Source organism: Lytechinus variegatus, chromosome 13 (genome assembly GCF_018143015.1).
Source record: "Lytechinus variegatus isolate NC3 chromosome 13, Lvar_3.0, whole genome shotgun sequence".
Lineage (NCBI taxonomy): Eukaryota > Metazoa > Echinodermata > Echinoidea > Temnopleuroida > Toxopneustidae > Lytechinus > Lytechinus variegatus.
This window is the reverse complement of record NC_054752.1, coordinates 13,241,619-13,264,433: the sequence shown is the minus strand read 5'-3', so window position 1 is coordinate 13,264,433 and position 22,815 is coordinate 13,241,619. Positions and strand designations below refer to the sequence as shown.

General features: G+C 34.4%; 1 protein-coding gene across 4 annotated transcripts in view; it reads left to right on the top strand.

The window, feature by feature from the left end:
- Positions 1-22,815, top strand: part of LOC121426482 (unconventional myosin-X-like) — a 93,704-nt gene that overhangs the window by 30,319 nt on the left and 40,570 nt on the right. For 3 of the 4 annotated variants that reach the window (XM_041622803.1, XM_041622802.1, XM_041622804.1), the window contains 13 exons: positions 409-537; positions 3,836-3,960; positions 4,570-4,583; positions 5,800-5,884; positions 9,225-9,328; positions 10,393-10,522; positions 11,037-11,155; positions 11,631-11,777; positions 12,451-12,618; positions 12,880-12,972; positions 13,572-13,723; positions 15,793-15,898; positions 19,816-19,896. In XM_041622803.1, coding sequence (XP_041478737.1) covers positions 409-537; positions 3,836-3,960; positions 4,570-4,583; positions 5,800-5,884; positions 9,225-9,328; positions 10,393-10,522; positions 11,037-11,155; positions 11,631-11,777; positions 12,451-12,618; positions 12,880-12,972; positions 13,572-13,723; positions 15,793-15,898; positions 19,816-19,896 — 1,453 coding nt within the window. Of the gene's footprint in view, positions 1-408; positions 538-3,835; positions 3,961-4,569; positions 4,584-5,799; positions 5,885-9,224; positions 9,329-10,392; positions 10,523-11,036; positions 11,156-11,244; positions 11,303-11,630; positions 11,778-12,450; positions 12,619-12,879; positions 12,973-13,571; positions 13,724-15,792; positions 15,899-19,815; positions 19,897-22,815 lie in introns of those variants that run through there. The other variant, XM_041622805.1, reaches the window with a different exon arrangement.

The following is a 22,815-nucleotide window of genomic DNA, read 5'->3' as shown; positions in this document are numbered from 1 at the left end:
TTGAATTAGATTGAATTTCAATTGAATTGAATTAAATTGAATTTGATTGAATGGAATGGAATTCAAAGTGAATTGAATGGAATTGAATTTGAATTGAAATTGAATTACAATTGAATTGAATTGAAATGAATTGAATTCCAATTGAATTTCATTGAATTCATTTCAACATCTTTATGCAAAGCATAACAAACAACATATCAAGATGATATACAAGCAACTTTGTTAAAAGATTATAATGGCAATGTGAGATCATAAAAAAAACAGTTTAAAACACACTTTTTCTCTTATATTTTCATTTGCAAGAACAGGAAAGTGTCTATTCATCAAATTTCAATTAATAGGTTGAATCTTATTCATATTTGTAATTCTCTATTTAAAAGTGTAAGGGATGAATTTTCTTATTTCCAGTGGTGAAAGCGGAGCTGGTAAGACAGAGAGCACAAAGTTCATTCTCAACTACCTATCTGAACTGAGCCAGTTTGCCATGGCGGGAAGGGAACAGGAGATCAGAGTAGAAGAAGCTATTTTACAGAGCAGGTTGGTTGTCTTTCTTTGAGGCTGTTCTCATTACGCTTTCTAAAACTAGTTTACTGGAAACCGATTCAGGAAACCAGTTTGGAAGATCGCTTTGCTAGCGTTCCCACTTGATCAGACGAAAGGGGTTTTCAAGATCATGTCACGTAAAGCCATCTTGTTGCTATGGAAACACTCTCAGTGGGGTGATACGTTTTGCGCGAAATTTGAAGCAGCAGCGTAGGCATTGTACATCTGTTGTGTGGAGCAGCGTGTTAAAAATGTACGAAGATCGCTTCCCGAAGAACGTTTGTGTCCTCACTTACTTACGCTAAAACCAGTTTAACGAGGCGATGCGATCTTGAAGACTACATCACGAGGTGGTTTTCTTAACTGGTTTGGAAGACCACTTCCAAGATTGCTTGGACCGTTCTCACTACATGATAAACTACTTTCCACTATTATAGTTTCCTGTTTAGTTTTAGGAAGGTAGTGAGAATGGTGTCTTTCATTCTTCAGTGCAACTGCAAATGAATTTATAGAAATATTAAACAAAGGAAAATGGAATGAGGAAATTTTGTAAAAAGAACATCTGGGCTGCAGGCGCAGATCCTATTAAACTTGAATCAGTAAAGGCTTCTACTTTGTCTATTCTCCTTTCTTGTCCCATTTTACTTCTTCATGCCTGAAATATTATACCATTACTTGTAGGTGAGAGAGTTTAAACTTCCACAGTGATTTTTTTTCAAATTTTCAAAAAGTACATATATTTTTTGAAAATCCCTCAATCTTTTAGTGGAACATCTTTAATTCTCCATACTACAAACTTCTTGGTTGTCAACTAAACTCAATTTCAGTGAGTTATTTCGGCAATTATAGATAGGTCGGCAATATCATTCTTAAAACATGAAGCTACTCTTTTGCTGTTGAAGTGATGCATAATAAAAACAAAAAATATCCATAATCAAACTAGATACTGTACAGTAGGTACATTTTTTTCCTAGTATGCTCAATGAACATGGATATATGACAGATTTATTAACTTTCAAAACCTTTTATTCCATTCCAGTTTATTCAATGTCCTGCAATCGGCAGTTTCATTTTGCTATTGAAGTGATGCATAATTACAATGGTATCCATAATAAAACTACATATTCTCCTACATGCTAAAATTAACTTTGATATTTGACAGTTTTATTACTTTTCTAAACTGTATATCCCTGTCATATTCATGGAAATAAAAGGCTGTTTCAGTTTTTTTTCTGGTTATTTTTGCCCTCCTTTTCCTCTTTCTTTGCTCCTCTCCTTCCTCTCCACATCTTTGTATTCTTTTTTTTTTCATTCTTTCCTTTGTTCCTCATCATGTTTCCTCCTTCTTTCTCCCCTCCTCTTCTCTCTCCCTTGATCGCCTGATTTTCAGACAAAATAATTTTACTCTTTCACTTTGTCATCATCTTTCTCCTACTTTTTTTCCTCCTTCTCTATCTCCTCTTCCCTTTTTCATCACTTCATCATTCATCATTTTTGGACAAAATGATACATGACGTACACAGTGATTGTTTGCAATTGTCAGTATTTTTATTGTGAAACTTTATTACAATCTTTGATCTCAACATATTCCTGTTAACATTTTTATATGGAAAATGATGACCAAATTCTGTTTTATCTGTATGTTTTTAGCAGGTGTTTTTGTGTGTATTAATAAATAATGAAGACAAGTTCAAATGATTAATACAAAATTATTGATCAAATTACAAATGTGATATTTACATACATGTAATAACAATAGATAATTAAGTACAAATAATTACAATGAAGTGAGCAGCTATTGTAAGCAAAAGGCTTGAATGAATAGCTGCCAGAGCAGATTCTCCTCATATTTTTAATCTTTCATTATTTTTTTTCTTTTGACAAACTTCTGTGTTTGTAATAAGATTCTGTGCCCGGTGTTCTGTTGAAGGCATCGGAAGCCCCTATATTTCCTATAAATGTTCACTGCTTCAGAAACAGACTCCTAATAGGAAGCCTTCTGTATATGCTTCCATCCCACGAACAAAAGGAAGTAATTCCATTATTTTGTCAAAATTGACTTTTTTCTTGATTTGGGACATATTCTGTATGCTTTACTTGATGCTAAATGAATTGGAGTGACATAGCCCCAAAATTTCTGAAATATGCATGTTTTAAAAGCAAATAACTAATATATTTCCATATAAAACAATGACACATCTTCCTCATTTTACCAAGAAACTCATCCTGCGGAGTTGCTTCCTTTTGTCATGGGATGGCAGTATAGGTAAAAGTGTATCCATCCAATAACCACAAGTTATTAGCTGTAATGGCAATGAGGAAATGAAAATTCATTTTTTTTTATTTCAAGGGAGAGATCCCCCCAAAATGAGAATAAATTTCACCCACCAGCGATGCGTGAAAGTGATAGCTATATCGTTAATAATTCATGAATACCCTCAATTCTGGAACAGTCTGCCAGACTCTATTATCCAACCCATATCACTGAATGTATTCAAGTGTAAATTAACAATTACTTTCAGATAATATTTCCAAATATAAAGTACCCGGTATGCATTAACTTTCCTCATTCACATTCATAAATAATCTGTTTTTCTTTCTCTTTGCTATGTGATTATTTTGTGTCTGTTTCAATGAATGTAAGCCTCTAGTTCAATCTAGAGGTTAAATATTAACAGATAATATTAAAGGGAAGTTCTCACTGAAGAAAAGTTTATTGTAAAAATAGCAGAAAAATAATAGAAAATATTGGTGAAGGTTTGAGGAAAATATTGGTACAAGATTGAGAAAATTATTAGAATTATAAGTTATGGATTTGTGACATTATAAACGAGCCGCTGCCCCATATATTATGTAATATAAATTGAATGAACTTCGTTTTTTGATGGTTCGTGATGACTTATTTTTGTTTTCTTTTCATGATCGGGTATGAAATGTTTTGCCTATTGATGTACAAAATGTACAGTAAAAAACATTTTTAATTTTCTGAGAAAATGATATTTCATTTCGATTTTGTTTTACCATTCGCTATGTAGAAATGCTGCTCGCATATGACATCACAAATCAAATAATTAAAGTTCTTATAACTTTTTAATTCTTTGGATTTTTCCCTAACCTTAAACAATACTTTTTATTATTTTTTCTGCTATTTTTACAATAAACCTTTTGTCAGGGTGAACTTCCCCTTTAAAGTTTTAAATTTTTTCATCGCACATTTGATTCTACTTACAACCCGTCCATTCACCAACTATTGCATTGCTCATAATATTATTACATTTGCTATCCTACTCAGCCCCATCATGGAAGCCTTTGGCAATGCAAAGACAGTGTATAACAACAACTCTAGCAGATTCGGAAAGTTCATTCAACTCCAGTTCACCCAAGCCGGTTCTATATGCGGAGGAAAGATCAGAGATTGTATCCTTTCAACCCATTTATCAATTAATACTAACACAATTTCTTCCAGAATCCCTTGGCACATATGTTTTATTCATACAAACAGACACTTTGGTGGTCATTTCATTTTATATTGTACAAGCTCATTTTGATATCGTTACCACAACTGGCATTTACCTTTAATCTTCATCAGGAAAATTAGGAAAAATCAGGGAATTTTGTTTTCTTGTAAAGCTGGAAATGCTGACAAGGATATTGATGTATTGTGACCTACTTCATGCATCAGGTTTTCTAATAATTATTATTATACAACAATTATAGTTCTAGCACTATAAATATATTCATTTCAGTGTTTGAAATATGTACAGATATCACTTTGTTGGGGAAATGAACAAACTTGGTGACTGAAATGCAGGGCCAATGCCATGTATAGCAATTTCAGATCCCCACCATGACCTCCTAGTAGTCCAAGTTGGAGGGATTTTTTTTTCTTGTAATTTGAACCAAACAACTAAAGCGTGATGACCATGGTTAAGATTTTCCCTTCAATATTGACATTAACTCTCTTTGATTAAAACAAGATATATTCCTCAAATCCAGTTATCATTTTCCTTGACGTGTAATTTACAGACCTGCTAGAAAAGGTGAGTCATTTTCAGATATATACTATATGTATTTCAACTTGTTTACTTTCACATCTTTCCAGTTTACTTTTTTCTCTCTTTCCTTTTTCATAATTGTCTTTGTCTTGTTTCATCACGTTCTCTCTGATCCCTTTTATGTTTTTTTTAGGATACTCAGTTTTAATGCATCTTCTTTATTACTTTATGTCCATCTATCTTGTTATTCCGGCTTTCCTGTGTAATGTACGTGTATACTTTGTGCTTTCCCATATTACCTTTGTAGTAAAAAATTATAATAAAAAACATAACGGGGGCTACTTTTTTAAACTCATCTGCCAAAATTTGCTACTGTTTATTTCATTTTACATTGGACATTCAAAAGGCAATCCGGGGCTATATCCATCTTTATCTTTGATTAATTTGATTTAAATCCTGCTTTCTCATTCAAAATACAAAGTAAAAGTTTTACGAATCAAATTATGGAATCAATCGGTGCTCTGGAAGATGTTCCATAAACCTGTGTGAAAGTTACATGTATAAAGTGACTTTGTGAATGACTGGTGATCCTTTCTTGTGGTAAATGATACACACTGGATTTAGATTGACATTGATATAATTCCCAAGGAAAAGGCACCAGTCGTAGGTTAAGTTCTTGTAACTGACAAGCAGCTTTAGGAAACACTGGCCTGGTATCATTTGAAGCAGAAAAAATGTACACAGGGGCTCGGAGCAATAATGCCCCAGAAATGCTCAAATGGAGCCTTGGAAAATTTCCATTTATCGCACTGTTAAAGCTTATCCAATGTAGCAGATTTGAATTGAATTGAATTCATTTATTTTCCATTAAAAAAAATGCAAAATCAAGAACATACAAACATTACAAAGTATAGAAATGAGACATTATGCAAATGAAGTATCATACTTTAAAATAAATGCAAAATACTTTTTGTTTTATATATATACATATTAGGAAAATTGGATGCCTATGGAAGCAGTATGCTTGTAAGGTTGGGTCACCCAGAAAATATATGAATCAGTAAATGATAGAATAGATTTGGGGCATTACGTTGTGAAAAGTATATTAGCCCTCAGAAAATAAAATTAATATTTTTTTGCCTGAGATGAAGGATTTTTCTATTGAAGAATAGTCACAACATCACATTTATTATTGTAACATTATATCATTAAGATGTTATTATTTGTTTTGTTTCCTTTTTTTCTCTTTTGATTTCTTTAGAACCGTGTAGTCGGACAAAATCCACAAGAGAGAAATTATCACATATTCTACTGCCTACTCGCTGGAGCTCAACAAAACATGAAAGGTAATTAAGTCAACATTTACAATTAAAACAAATTTTAATGTAAAGATTTTGATAAATGAAAATGATACTATTAGAGGTAGACTATGGAGGGATAAGAAATCGATATTTCAAAATCAAGTTTTACATTTCTCATTTGAAGCAGTTTGTCACCTTGATCGATAAGACAACATTTTAAAGAAAACCGGGTTAAACCCAATATTAAGGGGGGGGGCTCAAATATGATGAGTCGTCATCTGTTGAGAATGGAAAAAGGCTTTATTTATTTTCTTCATATTTGAACGCCTACATGTATTTAGCTGACTTTGGTGTCTATGTACAAGTATATGTTAAATATAATGGCCCGTATTCTGAAGTCAGGTTTAACTTAGACCATGGTCTAACTCTGTGTTAAAATTATGGGAAGCCGTAAGTGTCAAAATTTTTATTCAGTTGTATTATTCTTATGTTTACTGTGCTCTTTTCTGATTCATCTATGATGAAGACAATCATCATTTTATACTTCCTAGACAATTATGAATGATTTGAGAGCCAACTGAGCTGAAATATGACATATCTAATGTTAATGATCTATGTAACAATTGGCTATCCATACTTAAACCACAACTTAAAACCTGAGTTTAATAAGTTAAACCTGACTTCAGAATACGGGCCAATGAGTATAATGTTACCATTAATTTCTCTGAATTCTTGTGACCTCACAGGCTTTATTTTTCTTGTTGACATTGGATTATTACATGCCATGTATACTCACAGAGTTAAAAAAGGAGGAAATGTTTGATATTCCAATGTCTCAAAGTCGATACTGATACTTTATTGAATTGTGTACACTGTGATGTGGGCAAGACTTGGATACGGGGTGTGCTACGTGTTTGACTCGGTGACACTACATTTGATCCGGCGACAATTGCTCCGGGCCTTATTTCATCTAAGAAATAGTTTTAGGGTTAGGGTTGCAATAGGGGTTTATGTTAGGTTTAGGATAGGTCATAGTGTTAAGACCAGGGGGGTGTTTCACAAAGATTTAAGTATGACTTAGAGTCGCACTTAAATACCGGGTTGCGTACGGTATGAAAGGCTTGACCGCATTGGTCAGATCGTCTCAAGAGGACGCGCACTAATGTGTATCTATCAATAAGATCGCGCGTTGCATATCTTGTACGCATCGGCATTTAAGTGCGACTTAAGTCATACTTAAATCTTTGTGAAACACCCCCCAGGGTTGAAGTTAGTCATTCCATAGATGTGTGAAATTTGCAGCGGAGCAATTGTCGCCGGAGCAAATGTCGTGGAATCGTTTGACTCACCCGGTAGATACAAAATGAAAACCAGTATGAGGCAGATTGATGATCTTTTTCTCTTCTCTTTTTATTCATCTGTAATTATTTCTTAAATGGTTAAACTACAACAAAGAGGTTCTATACTGAATACTTTACTTCCTAAGTTTCACTTTGCATGCATTGTATAGATCTATATTGTATGCTTGGTCATAAGATTTTGTAATGGCCTTGTGTGATAAAAGCAACACTCAATGAAGTTGTGGTGCACCCACGCATGTACATTGTGTGAATATGCATAAATTACAGCTTATTGAACAACATTTATTGTTTAAAAGTCTATCCCAATAGATGCCTGAAATAAAATGAATCTATTAAAAAAAGATCAAATTACCCTTTTCAAAGTTAATTCGTATGAAGTACTATTTAAAGATATTTCACAATATTTTGTATTCAAGTGAGGGATCAAGTAGCTTGATAGGATCTAGGCTGTGCTCTATCTTTGCTGTTTCACTAATTCGAAGCATGTGTCTAAAGTGGACGCAAAACAACCACTGCCTATACCTCATGTCTTGCTTTAGTTGATTCTTTTATCGACTACGATATGATGCATGTTTTTTGTGCAAAAAAAAAACTCCACCCGATATTCACGACAAGGAAACTGATTTATTTATGAAAGAAAGATGGGGTGATTACAGCAATTATAATGATAATAGTGATAATATTGATAATGATGATAATAGTTAACATGATGGTAATAATGATAGTAATAATAATAATGATGATAACGATGTAATGATAGTGCTTAGTAACATTAATAATGATGTTAAATAATAATGATGATAGTGATAATATTGATAATAATAATAATAATGATAATGATAATAATAGTAATAATTATAATAATAATGTTAATAATAATGATATTAATAATAATAATGATGATGATGATGATGATGATGATAATAGTAATAATGTTAATGATAATGATAATAATATTATTAATGATAATAATAATAATAATAATAAAATAATGATAATGATAATAATGATATATACATTTGGGTATTGGTAGAGTTGACCAACCTGGCCTTTCCTAGTGCTGTACATGTATCTTGTTATGTATGGTTGAGTAAAATGCAAGGCACATGTCAAAGTAATTCAATCTCTCTGGGGTTTTACAGTGTGTTCTACAGGATTCTCTTCCAATGACTCATCACAAAGCTGAATAAATCAACTCATTCAATACAAACTTTTTACTACGCATATTTTCGGTGTTAAAGGGAAAGACTGACATTTGAAATACCTCATGTCCAGTCTGTTTGTAACTCAGTTATATATATTGCTATAAAACTATGGTCTGGTTAATTTAATTAATTTTGATTTGTTACCATGTTTGATATAATAAAAAATCTTTTCCTTCTACTACCTTTTAACTTGTCATGTTTTGATGAATGTGATCATACAGGTACACCTCTCCTCCTCCACCACCACCTCTACCCCCACCTCCTCCTCCTCCCTCTCCTCCTCCTCCTCTTCCTCCTCCACCTCCTCCTCCTCCTCCTCCTCTTCCTCCTCCACCTCCTTCCCTTTCTCCTCCTTCCCCTACCCCTCCTCCAACTCCATCTCTTCTTTCTCCCCCTCCTCCCCTTTCTCCTTCTCCTTCCCCTACCCCTCCTCCTCCAACTCCACCTCCTCTTTCTCCTCCTCCACTTCCTCCTATCGTCATCTTCCTCCATCTCCTCCTTATCCTTCTCCTCTTCCTCCTCTCCACCTTCTCCTTATCCTCCTTCTCCTCTTCCCCCTTCTCCTCCTCTCCCTCCTCCTCTTCCTCCTTCTCCTCCTTCTCCTTATCCTCCTCCTTCTTCTCCTCCTTCTCCTCCTCTTTCTTCCTTCTTCCGCATCTTCCTTGTCTTCTCACTCCACTCCTGTTTTAATTTATTTTTTCTTGGAAGGTCCGCCAAAATTACTCTTACAGGTCCGAATCTGTTCCATTTTATGTTCGTTACATGTCTGATGTTTAACTACATGTATTAAAATGAATTACTTTCTTTGTATGTTTCCAGGAAAGCTACATCTTGGAGATATCAGCAAGTATCACTACCTGAATCAGAGCGGCTGTACATGGGATGATACACTGGATGATAAAGGCAACTTTCAACTTATAAATGTAAATTATCAATACCTTACATGTATGTCCAGTCTTTTTTTTTTTTGATTGACTGGTGATTTTTTTTTCATATTTGTGAATATATATATATATATATTTATATGCATACATCCTTCGAATGGGTGAAGAATATGAATGGGTTTATTGTATGTATGTAACGTCTAAATGTATAGACGTTACGTCGAAGGTAGAGAACGTTAAGGCGCATTGCGAACATTGAAAAAAAATACAAAGAAATTTCCCTGAAATGCAGATAAAGAAAGATATATGTATATATATATTTATATATATGAGTGTATATATATATACACACACATTCATTGTCAAATGAGCAGACAGATTGAATTTTTACTGTTAGAGATACCGTCACACAACTTTAAACCAGAGTTTAAATGAAACCTGAGTTCAGAATACGAGCTTAAGACAGTATTTTGAACGAAATGTACAGGAACTTCTGTTGATATTGACAGTATGTTTAATTCTCTAGTAGAAGAATGTGGGAAAAGAGGAGTACATGTAGCACAAGAAGGTTTTCCCAGTCATGTGTAATGTCTATCTCACACCTTTTAAAGATAAACTGTGGTATCGCTAACAACAGAAGATAGAATGTTCACAGAATTGTACAAACCTTACACAAAATTTTTTTAAAAATCCATAAATGGATGATATCTGCCAAAGGATTTTCAGGAAAATGTATGATACAGATTATTGCAAGCAAATGAAGAAAAAAAAAATTTATTAAAAATGTCTGTCCATTTATTGTGTTGTCCCACATATTGTTTTCTGTGGTAGCTACAGGAGGAAAGGCATGTGATAATGAAATGAATATAATTTCAAGCAAGCCCAAGTTATTTCAATTGAACTTTGTTGTTCTACATGTAAATATTAAGCATTCTGGCATATGATAAAGACGTTAGGATTGTTTTCAACCATTTCCTTTCAAATTTAAATTTCCTTACCAGAATTCAGTCTTAGCTTTATTTAAATAACACTCAGGTGCAAGTACGAATAAACATTGAAATTGTTATGAAAATGTGCAATGTGTTTTCCATTTTCTGCTCTAGGATGCAATGAAGGTAATGCAATTCACAGATGAAAATGTTGATGACGTCTTTCATCTACTAGCAGCTATATTACACATTGGTAACATCAAGTTCATTACAGCCGGTGGGGCTCAAGTTGACAATATGAATGGTAAATATAATGTTTTGAAACAGCTCACCTTTATAAAAACTGTTTATTACAATCAGCAAGAAAATGTCCTGAAGAATATGTACAGTACAACCTTACATTCCTATCATAGCTGCCAACTTACACACAGAAATATAATATTTTATGGATTGTTACTGCAAAATCACAAATTTATGGCCAAGATTAGGGGCTCCCCCCCCCCTAAAAACATTTGCCCTTCAGACCAACTGAAAAAACAAAACCCATAGAATTGACTGGTAGTGTGTTTTTACTAACTTTTTATTCATTTATTCTTTCAAACATTTTCAATCCCAAATGCATTTATTTTTAGCTTTAACAATGTTATGACAATTTAATCAAAATGTTGCCTCAGAGTTGGGCTAAATTTAACTACTTATACATGTAGTAGGCAATCCATGACTTTTTTTACTGTTTAAAGCTTTAATTTTTAATTTATGTTGTCTATTCTATCTGTTTTCGTTGAAAATAATGCAAATTTGGTTGTTCTATCTGTTAGCGGTGGAAACAGCAGCATCTCTACTTCACGTTGATGAATACCAGCTGACGGACGCCCTTACACAGAAGACCAGAACGCTCAGAGGAGAGGTCATTAGTACACCCCTTGATCTTGATCAGGTTAGTTCACCTTACCACGGATGACCAGAACCGCTAGAGTAGTGGTCATCAATAAACCTCTTGATCATGATCAGGTTAGTTCACCTTACACAGAAGACTAGAACCCTTAGAGGAGAGGTCATTAGTACACCTCTTGATCTTGATCAGGTTAGTTCACCTTACACAGAAGACTAGAACCCTTTGATGAGAGGTCATTTGTATAAGCGACAATTCGAGTTTGGAAGCTCTTACATGTAAGTTGAGTGTTTTAAAAGACTTTAAATGGAAATCATCTCAGTTATACTAGATGACACAGAGGTTAATCTGAGGTTCATATTATGATTGGTCATATATCTATTTTACTTGTTTATTGCTTTTGAAAAATCATCAATAATTATGGGGTCCATTTTTCTATGACACATTGTCTTGTATTGTGTCATATTGCATCATATTCTTTGTTATTGTATCATTTTTGTATCTTATTTTATCATACTAGGCTGCTGATTCAAGGGATTCCTTGGCGATGAAGCTTTACGCACAGTGTTTTCGATGGATCATTCAGAAGATCAACAATCGAATCAAAGGTTTTGGGACATACTGCTCCATCGGCGTCCTTGATATCTTTGGATTTGAGAACTTTGAGGTAATTTAAATGAAGAAGAAAGAGGAGAAGGAGAAGAAAGAAGGAAGAAGAAGATACATGAGGGCAACAGGGACTTCTCCCCCATGACAACTGAAATCGCCCCTTAAATTGCAAAATAAAATACTTTTTGGACCATCTTTTCGACAAGGGTTCTAAAGAATTAAAACTGTGGTAACTTTGCAATTGTGTTAATTACCATGGTAGCAGGGCACAGGGCTCAGCAGCCAATCACAGTTAAGATTTTCAGGGTAGTTACAATTAAGGCAAGTTACCATATTTGTAATTCTTTATTAACATTCATACAATTATGTAAATCACCCAATTTCGAATAAACTAGACTTCATTTTTTGTTGTCAGGATTCTATTGGTCTGTTAATCTTTCCACACCAAGGCAATACTTTTCTGTAGATTGCATTTGGGCACCTCCAATATATACTGATATCATTTATGCTTATGTTAAGCTTTGTCAGTTCTGTTTTAGGAGAATTCTTTTGACCAAAGTTTAAATAAACGACACTTTGTAACTGGTGTTGTTGTTTTTTTGTCTTCTATTAGTCTGTTAATCTTTCTACACCAAGGCAATACTTTTCTGTAGATTGCATTTGGGCACCTCCAATATATAATGATATCGTTTATGCCAATCATTAGCTCTGTCCGTTCTGTTGTACTGTAGGTGAATCGATTTGAGCAGTTTAATATCAACTATGCCAATGAGAAGCTTCAGGAGTATTTCAACAAACACATTTTCTCTTTGGAGCAACACGAGTATGCAGCTGAGGGTTTGGAATGGGTCGACATTGCGTACCAGGACAACGGAGAATGTTTGGACCTGGTAGAGAAGGTTTGTATTCTATATTTTAACTATAACTTCTTATTGGATTTCTAATGATGTAAAATGTATTTGTAGTGCCTATAAAAATGTCAATGTCAGCATATTTTGTTCACATCATATAGAGTACCATACATGTAGGAATGGTGTCAGAATTTTTGTTTGCATTCAAGTGTGTTTACACAAAATTTCAGTAAAAGTAAAATTTAAATCATAGCAGTAAACAAATATATGTCATCATATCCTTTTATTACTCATTATCTATTCTTTCAGAAACTTGGAATCTTATCGTTGATCGATGAAGAGAGTCGCTTCCCAAAGGGTACAGATGAAACCATGCTTGGTAAACTACATGATACACACAATGTAAGTATTAATACATGTACATGTAGTTAACACTGCATGGTACACAGTTCATAGTGGAATTGACTTTGATTACTAATCTTCAAAAAGTGTGAATCAAATGATAAGAACTAGTGAGGTATTATTTTCATCGATGCTTATTATTAGCAACTCTTTTGTACAATGTATAACCATACCTTATAATATCAGGCGAATCCTGTCTGACCTGAAAGTTTGCAAAAAATTATCGAAGCATAAACTGCAAGAGAAAAATTGTAAAATTAAAGCATCTCTTTGAATAATAATAATGATATGCAACAATTATATAGTGCTTAATACAAATGTTTCTAACCCCGGCTTTAGCACAGCTACATGTACCCTGATCGGACGCTTCGAGCATTCAAGGAATTCCTTCCTATCAAGAACCCGTTTACTACACCTGGGTCGAGAGTGGCAAATGTACAATGTAGATAAACGTCTTGCCATTGGACGCAAGTGCTGCGGTGGGATTTGAACACCGGACCTTGTGGTTCAAAGTCGGAAGACTTATCCACTGAGCCACAACTCCTCTACAAAATCTTGATTTTAATTGTACTCATTCTTTTTGTCTGTCTCTTTTCCAGAAAAATGTGTTTTATGTGAAGCCTCGGGTAACAGACAAGAGGTTTGGGATTCGTCACTATGCAGGAGAAGTGTTTTACACTACTACAGGATTCCTGGAAAAGAACAGAGATACATTCAGGGATGACATCCTACATCTCATGAAAGAAAGCAGGTTTGTTTTTATTTTCTTCTTTATCCTCTTCTTTTTTTCTCCTGTTTTTTCTTCCCTTCTTTTTTCCCCTCTGCCTTCTATTCCTCCTTCACCTCCTTCCTCCTCTTCTTCTCCTTCTTGTGTTTTCTTCTTATCTTTCCTCTCTTTTTTTCCTTCTTCCTGTTTTTCTTCTTCTTCTCTTTTTTGTTCCCTCCTTCATCATCTTCTCCTCCTCCTCCTTCTTCTTTTTCTTTTTTCATCCCCTTTCCACTTTTGTCTTTCTTCCTTTCATTTTTTTTCTTCGTGCTTCCTTTATCCTTTCTTGTTTGTTTTTAATAATTATTTCATTAGTTTTCTTATTTTCTTTTCCTTCAGTCTCTTTCCTTTGTTTTTGCTTATCTTTTTCTCATTTTTATTTTTCGTCTTTATTAACTCTATCATTGTGCTTTTCCCCATCCTTAATCCCCTCCTAGCTGAAATTCTCAGAAGAAATGCTTTTCTTCAATCTTTTTGCATGAGTTGCATGATATTATTTTATGTTTGTTTATTTTCATAATTAACTCTTTATTGATGAAATAGTTATACAATAATATTCAATAAATAACAATATCAAATAATGCATTCCAATTGAAATGATAAAAAAAATTGTTGGGGCTTGGTGCTATTCCAGGCAAGTGTAAAACTACATGATCATTCAAAGCTGCCAGCAAACATTTGCCTTCAAACCCCTAGGAATTGTGGGTAATTAGATTTGGCAGGTATAGCCTTGTTACAGGAAATTGGTTGGGCACTGATAGAGTACGAGGAGGCAATCTCCCCTCACTGATGGTGACAAGCATCTAAAGTTTGCCAAGTTAGCAGTCCCATGGGAGCTTGCTGTGGAAGTCAACCTGGGGAAAAGCTTTTACCTGTGGCGCAAATCCATTCCACTTGTTTTACCTCTATTTATGGTGAACCTACATGGACTTTGGAGTTGTACTCATTTTCTCGGCTCTGCAGATGTCTGTTATAAAAACTGTTTTTATTTGATTTTACACTCTTGGTCGTTTGGAATAAGTGAGGATCATTTCTTCTTTACTAGATTACAACTTTTATCGAATTGAATTTTGCGAGCATTTTAGAAGAGAACATTTTTCAATGATGGATTACTTTCAAAACAGAATGGATGCATTCTTTTATGAACCGTTTATTTTTGTGCATTTGTGAGATGATTTTATGCTGGAACATACACAAGTACATGTACATGTAGGTCAGTACAATCTATCAACTTTTTTCTTGCTAATTATAAAATGTGAAGTACATGCACATCGTTAGATGGTGTTTTTTGTTGTTGTTTTGTTATAGATTTGTGCAATCAAGAATCAAACATTGTTGGCTTGAACTTTTTAAATAGCAGCTAAAAGTTCATTTTATCCAGCCAAGGAATGCTTTATCTTTCTTTCTTCTTATACTGTTACCGTACGTAAAGCCACAAACAGCCAGATAGGATGAGATTACCTCACTACCCCCAGTACCTCCCAGAAGAAGGTGTTCACCTTGTGTGGAAATGTAGGATTTGTACAAGTCATCCTTACTTCCAACTGATGTGGATTACTAGATATTAGGTTTCTTCATTTGTTTTGATTGATTTTCAACTTAAAATTATCTTACCTTTCCTACGTACATTAGTATGAAAGCTCTTCCAGTTCCATCTTTTTTTAACTCTTCTAACTAGTGATCACTCACATCCTCTACGTGAAGCTCGTTACACATTTGGAAAACTTAGGAGGTGTTGCAAGAAAATATTTGCAATCAATTTCAAATATTCTGGTGCAATTTTACAATTGATTGATCAATTTTAGCTTTTGTAAATCAGATTACAATCCTTGTTTCAAGGAGTAGATTAGAAATTTGTAATTAATTGCAATACATATGCTTGATTTAGGGACTGAAATTATACTTGCAATTGATCGCAAAAGTTTCTTGCAGTGCCCATTTTAGTTAATATTTCTGCATTGAGGACCTACGGCTCATGAAAATACGTAAAAGACACAAACCCTTACAATCTGTTTGAAAATATCGCTGAGATTCAGTATTGCTTTTTGTTACAGATCTGATTTCATCTATGATCTGTTTGAGAATGTTGCTGAGAGTCAACAGTCAGGAGGAAGGGGTAAAGATTCCAGGAAGAAAGCTACCGTTAGTGCTCAGTTCAAGGTAATTATACTGAAATCTGATATGAACACCAAATTGAAGATGTTAGGGATACTCCTGGTTGAAAATTATTATGTTTAGATAAATGGAGGAAATAAGACCCCCCCCCCAAAAAAAAAAAATGGAAATTTCATCGAAATCTGATAACAAATATAGTGATTGACTTTTTAAAGTTTAGCAATATTTTGTGAAAACAGTTATTTTGTTATGTTATTGAAATTATAATCATGTCATGTTTTCATGCAGTTATGTCTCCCTTGTAACAAAATAGGTTTCAACTGCAGTGATTATCTTACCCATCAAATCAGTAGTGGGTCATATTTTTACAAATTTTGAATAAAAGTATTTTCATATACATGTATTAGGATACAAAAGAACAAGGGGCGTTATGATATCATCAGCTTGCTCATTGAATATTCATGAAGACATGCATATATCTGTTTCAATAAAATAACGCAAAATGTTTGAATTGTCATAACTTTGTTTTTCTTTGTCCATTTGTGATGAAATTTTCAGTGTATTTTAGTGGTATTATACTCATCTCTTCAAATCACATAATTATCCACAATGAGTATCCTTTAAAGTTTTGTTTATTCTGTTGAAGTCTTCATCCACCATAAAGCCTTGTTTAAACCTTGTTGAAACCTTCTTTAAACTTGTTCCAAGCCTGCATGCACATTTGGTTTATTTTCAAATTGTTTAATGCCAATTTGTCCAAATGCCAACTCGTTCGTCTCCTTGTCTATAAAATGAATGAAAATGAAATGGATATTAGACCGACTGGTTATGAGACGAAATGGTGATTAGACGAAATGATGATTGGATCAAATGGTTGGTAGACAAAATGTCGAATGGCAATTGACTAAATGAATGTAGACCATGTGATGAGTGGACGAATTGGCAATTTACCTGTTATGTGTAGCTACAGGTATCTTAAAAACATTAAGGCCTGGTCACACCACCCGAGCGTTGTTGGAGCGGTCGTGGAGCGGAAAGAAAAAAATCATCACCGCTCGCTACCGTTCACCATTTTCGACTTTGATTGGTTTTTGTCTCACCTGCGAAGCAAAGTGAGACTATAGGCGCCGCTTTTCCGACGGCGGCGGCGTCAACATCAAATCTTAACCTGAGGTTAAGTTTTTGAAATGACATCATAACTTAGAAAGTATATGGACCTAGTTAATAAAACTTGGCCATAAGGTTAATCAAGTATTACTGAACATCCTATTAGAGTTTCATGTCACATGACCAAGGTCAAAGGTCATTTAGGGTCAATGAACTTAGACCATGTTGGAGGAATCAACATCGAAATCTTAACCTGAGGTTAAGTTTTTGAAATGTCATCATAACTTAGAAAATATATGGACCTAGTTCATGAAACTTGGACATAAGGTTAATCAAGTATCACTGAACATCCTGCATGATTTTCACGTCACATGACCAAGGTCAAAGGTCATTTAGGGTCAATGAACTTTGGCCGAATTGGGGATATCTGTTGAATTCCCATCATAACTTTGAAAGTTTATGGATCTGATTCATGAAACTTGGACATAATAGTAATCAAGCATCACTGAACATTTTGTGCAAGGTTCAGGTCACATGATCAAGGTCAAAGGTCATTTAGGGTCAATGAACTTTGGCCGAATTGGGGATATCTGTTGAATTCCCATCATAACTTTGAAAGTTTATGGATCTGATTCATGAAACTTGGACATAATAGTAATCAAGCATCACTGAACATTTTGTGCAAGTTTCAGGTCTCATGATTAAGGTCAAAGGTCATTTAGGGTCAATGAACTTTGGCCGAATCGATGGTATCTGTTGAATTACCATCATAACTTTGAAAGTTTATTGGTCTAGTTCATTAAACTTGGACATTAGAGTAATCAAGTATCACTGAACATCCTGTGCGTGTTTCAGGTCACATGTCCAAGGTCACAGGTCAATGAACTTTAGCCGAATCGGGTGTATCTGTTGAATTACCATCATAACTTTGAAAGTTTATGGATCTGATTCATGAAACTTGTACATAAGAGTAATCAAGTATCACTGAACATCCTGTTCCAGTTTCAGGTCACATGATCAAGGTCAAAGGTCATGTAAGGTCAATGAACTTTGGCCATGTTGGGGTTTTTTGTTGAATAACCATCATATCTCTGTAAGTTTATTGGTCTAGTTCATAAAAAGAGGACATAAGAGTAACCATGTATCACTGAACATCTTGTGCGAGTTAGAGTAGTATGCAAAGTCAGCACTGCTGCTATATTGAACCGCGTGATGCAGGTGAGACGGCCAGAGGCATTCCACTTGTTTGGTTTTTTTTTCCAATGAGGGTCGACGTTGGTTTTCGATTTTTTTTCCCCGATTTTGTGAGCGAAATTCTACCCTGTCTTCCTACCTCTCCACGACCGCTCCAACAACGCTCAGGCGGTGTGACCAGGCCTTTACCTTTTGAGATAACTGATTAAGGATATGATGTATTCTTTGTTACATGCCTACACTAAAGTATGTTTCATTTAGTTATTATATTCTTAAGTAGAGTACATAATTTGTTATATTAAAAGTAAAGTATATCAGTTGTTAAATTCTTAAAGGTCACCCTTGAAAAATGTTGATTTGAATCAATAGAGAAAAATCAAACAAGCATAATGCTGAAAAATTACATGTATCAAAATCAGATGTAACATAAGAAAGTTATGACATTTTAAAGTTTTGCTTATTTTTCACAAAACAGTTACATGTACATGTATTTGCACAACTCAGTGATATGCAAATGAGAGAGTCAATGATGACTCTTACCATTCCTTTTTTTATTATTTGAATATTCAATATTTCAATTTTTACAGATTTGAAACAAGACTTGACCAAACCACAAAATGTTTATAAAACATTGGTAATTCCACATATTTAGGGAAAAATTAATCTTGGTTTCACATGACAATAAGGAGAAAATTAAAAGATCTTGTATTTGTAATGAAATACAAGAGAAATAGTGAGTGAATGATGTCATCAGTCCCCTCATTTGCATACCAACCAGGATGTTGCATAACTGTTAAGCCAAATTCAAGCAAAACTTTGAAATGTCACAACTTTCTCATTTGACATCCATTTGTGATTTCAGTGTTATGCGTGTTAGATTTTTCGTCTTTTTTTTCAAACCAACTTCTTGCTGGGGTGTGCTTTTCCTTTAAAGTTTAAGTATGCCTATAAAAAATAAATGGTGTATGATTTTGATAGTTTTAACTTTACTCATGAAATATGTATAAATCGTATGTACACTTGTAGTTTAATTTACAAGTACATGTAATAACTTATTTTTTTTTAATGTTCAGTATTTACAGGGTCATTTTCTTGGTGCACTTTGGATGATTGTAATCAAAGTTAATTTTCTACAGATACCCCTTTTGGGGTGCCTGGATACATTACCTAGTTTTCTGTTTGTATTTCTCCTTTAATACTGAGATTAAGTGCACTGCGAGAGTGACCCTTTAATTTAATTTCCTATATTAAAACTGAATATTGTTTGTCTTGTAATTCTTTTTATTTGTAATTCATGTTCAGTTCAGTTTGTACTGCGAGACATGGGCCCATATTCTCATATCAGGTTTAACTTAAACTCAGGTTTAAAGTTGTGGTATAAGTATGGGAAGCCAAAAGTATCAAAATAAAAAAAATTATGAAGTTGTATGTTTCCTATGTGCTCTTTCCTGATTCATCGATGGTAAAGACAATCATCTATTTATACTTCTTACACAATTATGAATGATTTGAGAGCTTAATGAGCTGAAAGTATGATTATTTAACAATTGGCTGTCCATACTTAAACCACAACTTTAAACCTGAGTTTAAGTTAAACTCGACTTCAGAATACGAGCCATAATGTTTAAAATCCATTTATCTATTTATAATTTCTTTTGTAGGATTCCCTGCATTCTCTGATGTCTGCTCTTAATAACTGCAATCCATACTTTGTACGGTGCGTCAAACCAAATACTGAAAAGGTGAGTCAGTTGTCATGAATTAATTCTTTACCAAATCAGGGTGCTACATAAGCACTTGCCCGATTGCCCGGGGCAAGTAAAAGTTAGAGTCGGGCAAGTGTTTTGAAGTAAAGACCAAAACTACTTGCCCAAATTGGGCAAACAAAATTCTCACAGTAGAATGACCAAAGTTAGGGTTGATAAGATATACTGACCCTAATTTTGGTCATGGCAGGCAAGATAAAATCACTTTGGAAGAAGAAATGCAATAACAAAGATCAGTTCATATCAAAAGAGAGATGATTTTTTGGGAAAGTGAAATAGATTTTTGGGCAAGTCTATTCCAACTATTTAAAAATTTATTCGCCCGACCAGGCAAATGCTTATAAAAATTTATGTTGCACCCTGCCAAATAATAAATATCAATCAATGGTTGAGAGAGGAGGATTCAGTGAGATATGAATGATTTGGGTGTCAAATATGCTTACAAATTGAACTTGTACACCTTTTTCCTGAAGACAACAAGAGTACACTTGTCGAAGCATTACGTTTGGTTGGTCCTTTTCAGGACCAACACTTGCCCAAGGGAGATACATTGTGTACCATGGTAAATATTGTGTTATTATTAAACCACAACTTAACCCTAAAAAGACTGGGGGGGCGATTCAGCCCCTCCCTCGACATTTTTCGCGATAAATCCGCCGCGAGAAATTTTTTGACCGCATCGCTCGCTGACTTTTTACTTCCAAGTCTCGCGCAACTTTTGAGACCAAAATTGTGACCCCCAGGTACGCGGTTCCAAAATTACACAACATTTCGTAAGTGCATGCAGACCCAAAATTACTCAAAAACGTGAATTTGTGTACAAATCCAATGCAAATAGTGTTCTTAGCCAAAATTCATAAATGTATCATTATTTTTCCTTTTACTGCTTAAAATCAATTAATTCTATCTTGTTTATGGTCAAAATAAATAAATAAAAAGCAAAAAGTAAAAAAACAGAAATACATAAGAAATTTAGAAAACAATAGAATACATAAGAAAATAAATGTGATTTTGAAATTTTTTTAAAATCAATTTGATCAGATGCCTATCTAGAGTATGTGAAACAAAAATTAGCATTTCAGGGGCATTTTATTAATTAGAGCAAACTTATGATTTTATGCATAAATTAGCATAATTAATGAGACATGAGATTTTTTGCAGAATTTGATGTTATAGTTTTGTAGATAATGCCATGGGTAACGCGTGTGCCAATTTTTCGTCGCGATCGCGCGATCGACGGCCGAGATCATAAGGGGGGCTGAATCAGCCCCCCCCCCCCCAGTCTTAGGCGTCGAAATAGCCCAGTCTATTTAGGGTTAAGACAATAGATTATATTAAACCCCAGTTTTGAATACAGGCCATACTGTTTAATCCATAAAAAACAAATAGTTATAATTCCCCAATGAAATAAATGTCGGAGATAAGCTTTCCATCACTAAAGTGACCCTGTTGGCAAGCCAGCCTAATGTGGTGTTTACACACTGAGGCAGAGGGTTAGGCATGCATGTACATGTAGGATGAGGCACTGACGTAGTCCTTATGGTATCCCGCTCCCCCAAATTGATATGCATTGCTTTATCATCATTTATTTTTGTATTCATCATTTATTTGTATAAGAAGCAATTATCATTGCACATTCAAGAAAATGTCAGAGTCAAGATTTACATTCCTAAAATGACCCTATCGACAATTATTAAATTCTGATGTGGTGTTTACACACTGAGGCATAGGGTTAGGCATGCATGTACATGTAGAGTGAGGCACAGACTTAGTCCTTATTGCCCATTACACATTCAAGAAAATGTCAGAGTCAAGATTTACATTCCTAAAATTATTCAGCCTGATGTTACACTGAGGCATAGGGTACATAGGGTGAGGCACGGACTACATGTAAGTCCTTACCGTCTCCCATTCCCAAAAATTGATATGCGTTGCTCTTTCATCATTCATTTTCATATTCATTTATTTCTATAAGAAGCCATTATCATTGCACATTCAAGAAAATTTCAGAGTCAAGATTTACATTCCTAAAATGTCCCTACTGACACTTATTAAGCCTGATGTTACACAGAGGCATAGGCTACATAGGATGAGGCACAGACTACATGTAAGTCCTTATCGTCTCCCATTCCCAAAAATGATATGCGTTGCTTTTTCATCATTTATTAGGGTACATAGGATGAGGCACAGACTACATGTAAGTCCTTATGGTCTCCCATTCCCAAAAATGATATGCGTTGCTTTTTCATCATTTATTTTCATATTCATTTATTTCTATAAGCAGCCATTATCATTGCACATTCAAGAAAATTTCAGAGTCAAGATTTACATTCCTAAAATGTCCCTATCGACACTTATTAAATTCTGATGTGGTGTTTACACACTGAGGCATAGGGTTAGGCATGCATGTAGGGTGAGGCACAGACTTAGTCCTTATTGCCCATTGCACATTCAAGAAAATTTCAGAGTCAAGATTTACATTCCTAAAATGTCCCCATCGACTCTTATTAAGCCTGATGTTACACTGAGGCATAGGGTACATAGGATGAGGCACGGACTACATGTAAGTCCTTATCGTCTCCCATTCCCTAAAATTGATATGCGTTGCTTTTTCATCATTTATTTTCATATTCATCATTTATTTCTATAAGCAGCCATTATCATTGCACATTCAAGAAAATTTCAGAGTCAAGATTTACATTCCTAAAATGTCCCTATCGACACTTATTAAGCCTGATGTTACACTGAGGCATAGGTTACATAGGGTGAGGCACGGACTACATGTAAGTCCTTATCGTCTCCCATTCCCAAAAATTGATATGCGTTGCTTTTTCATCATTTATTTTCATATTCATCATTTATTTCTATAAGCAGCCATTATCATTGCACATTCAA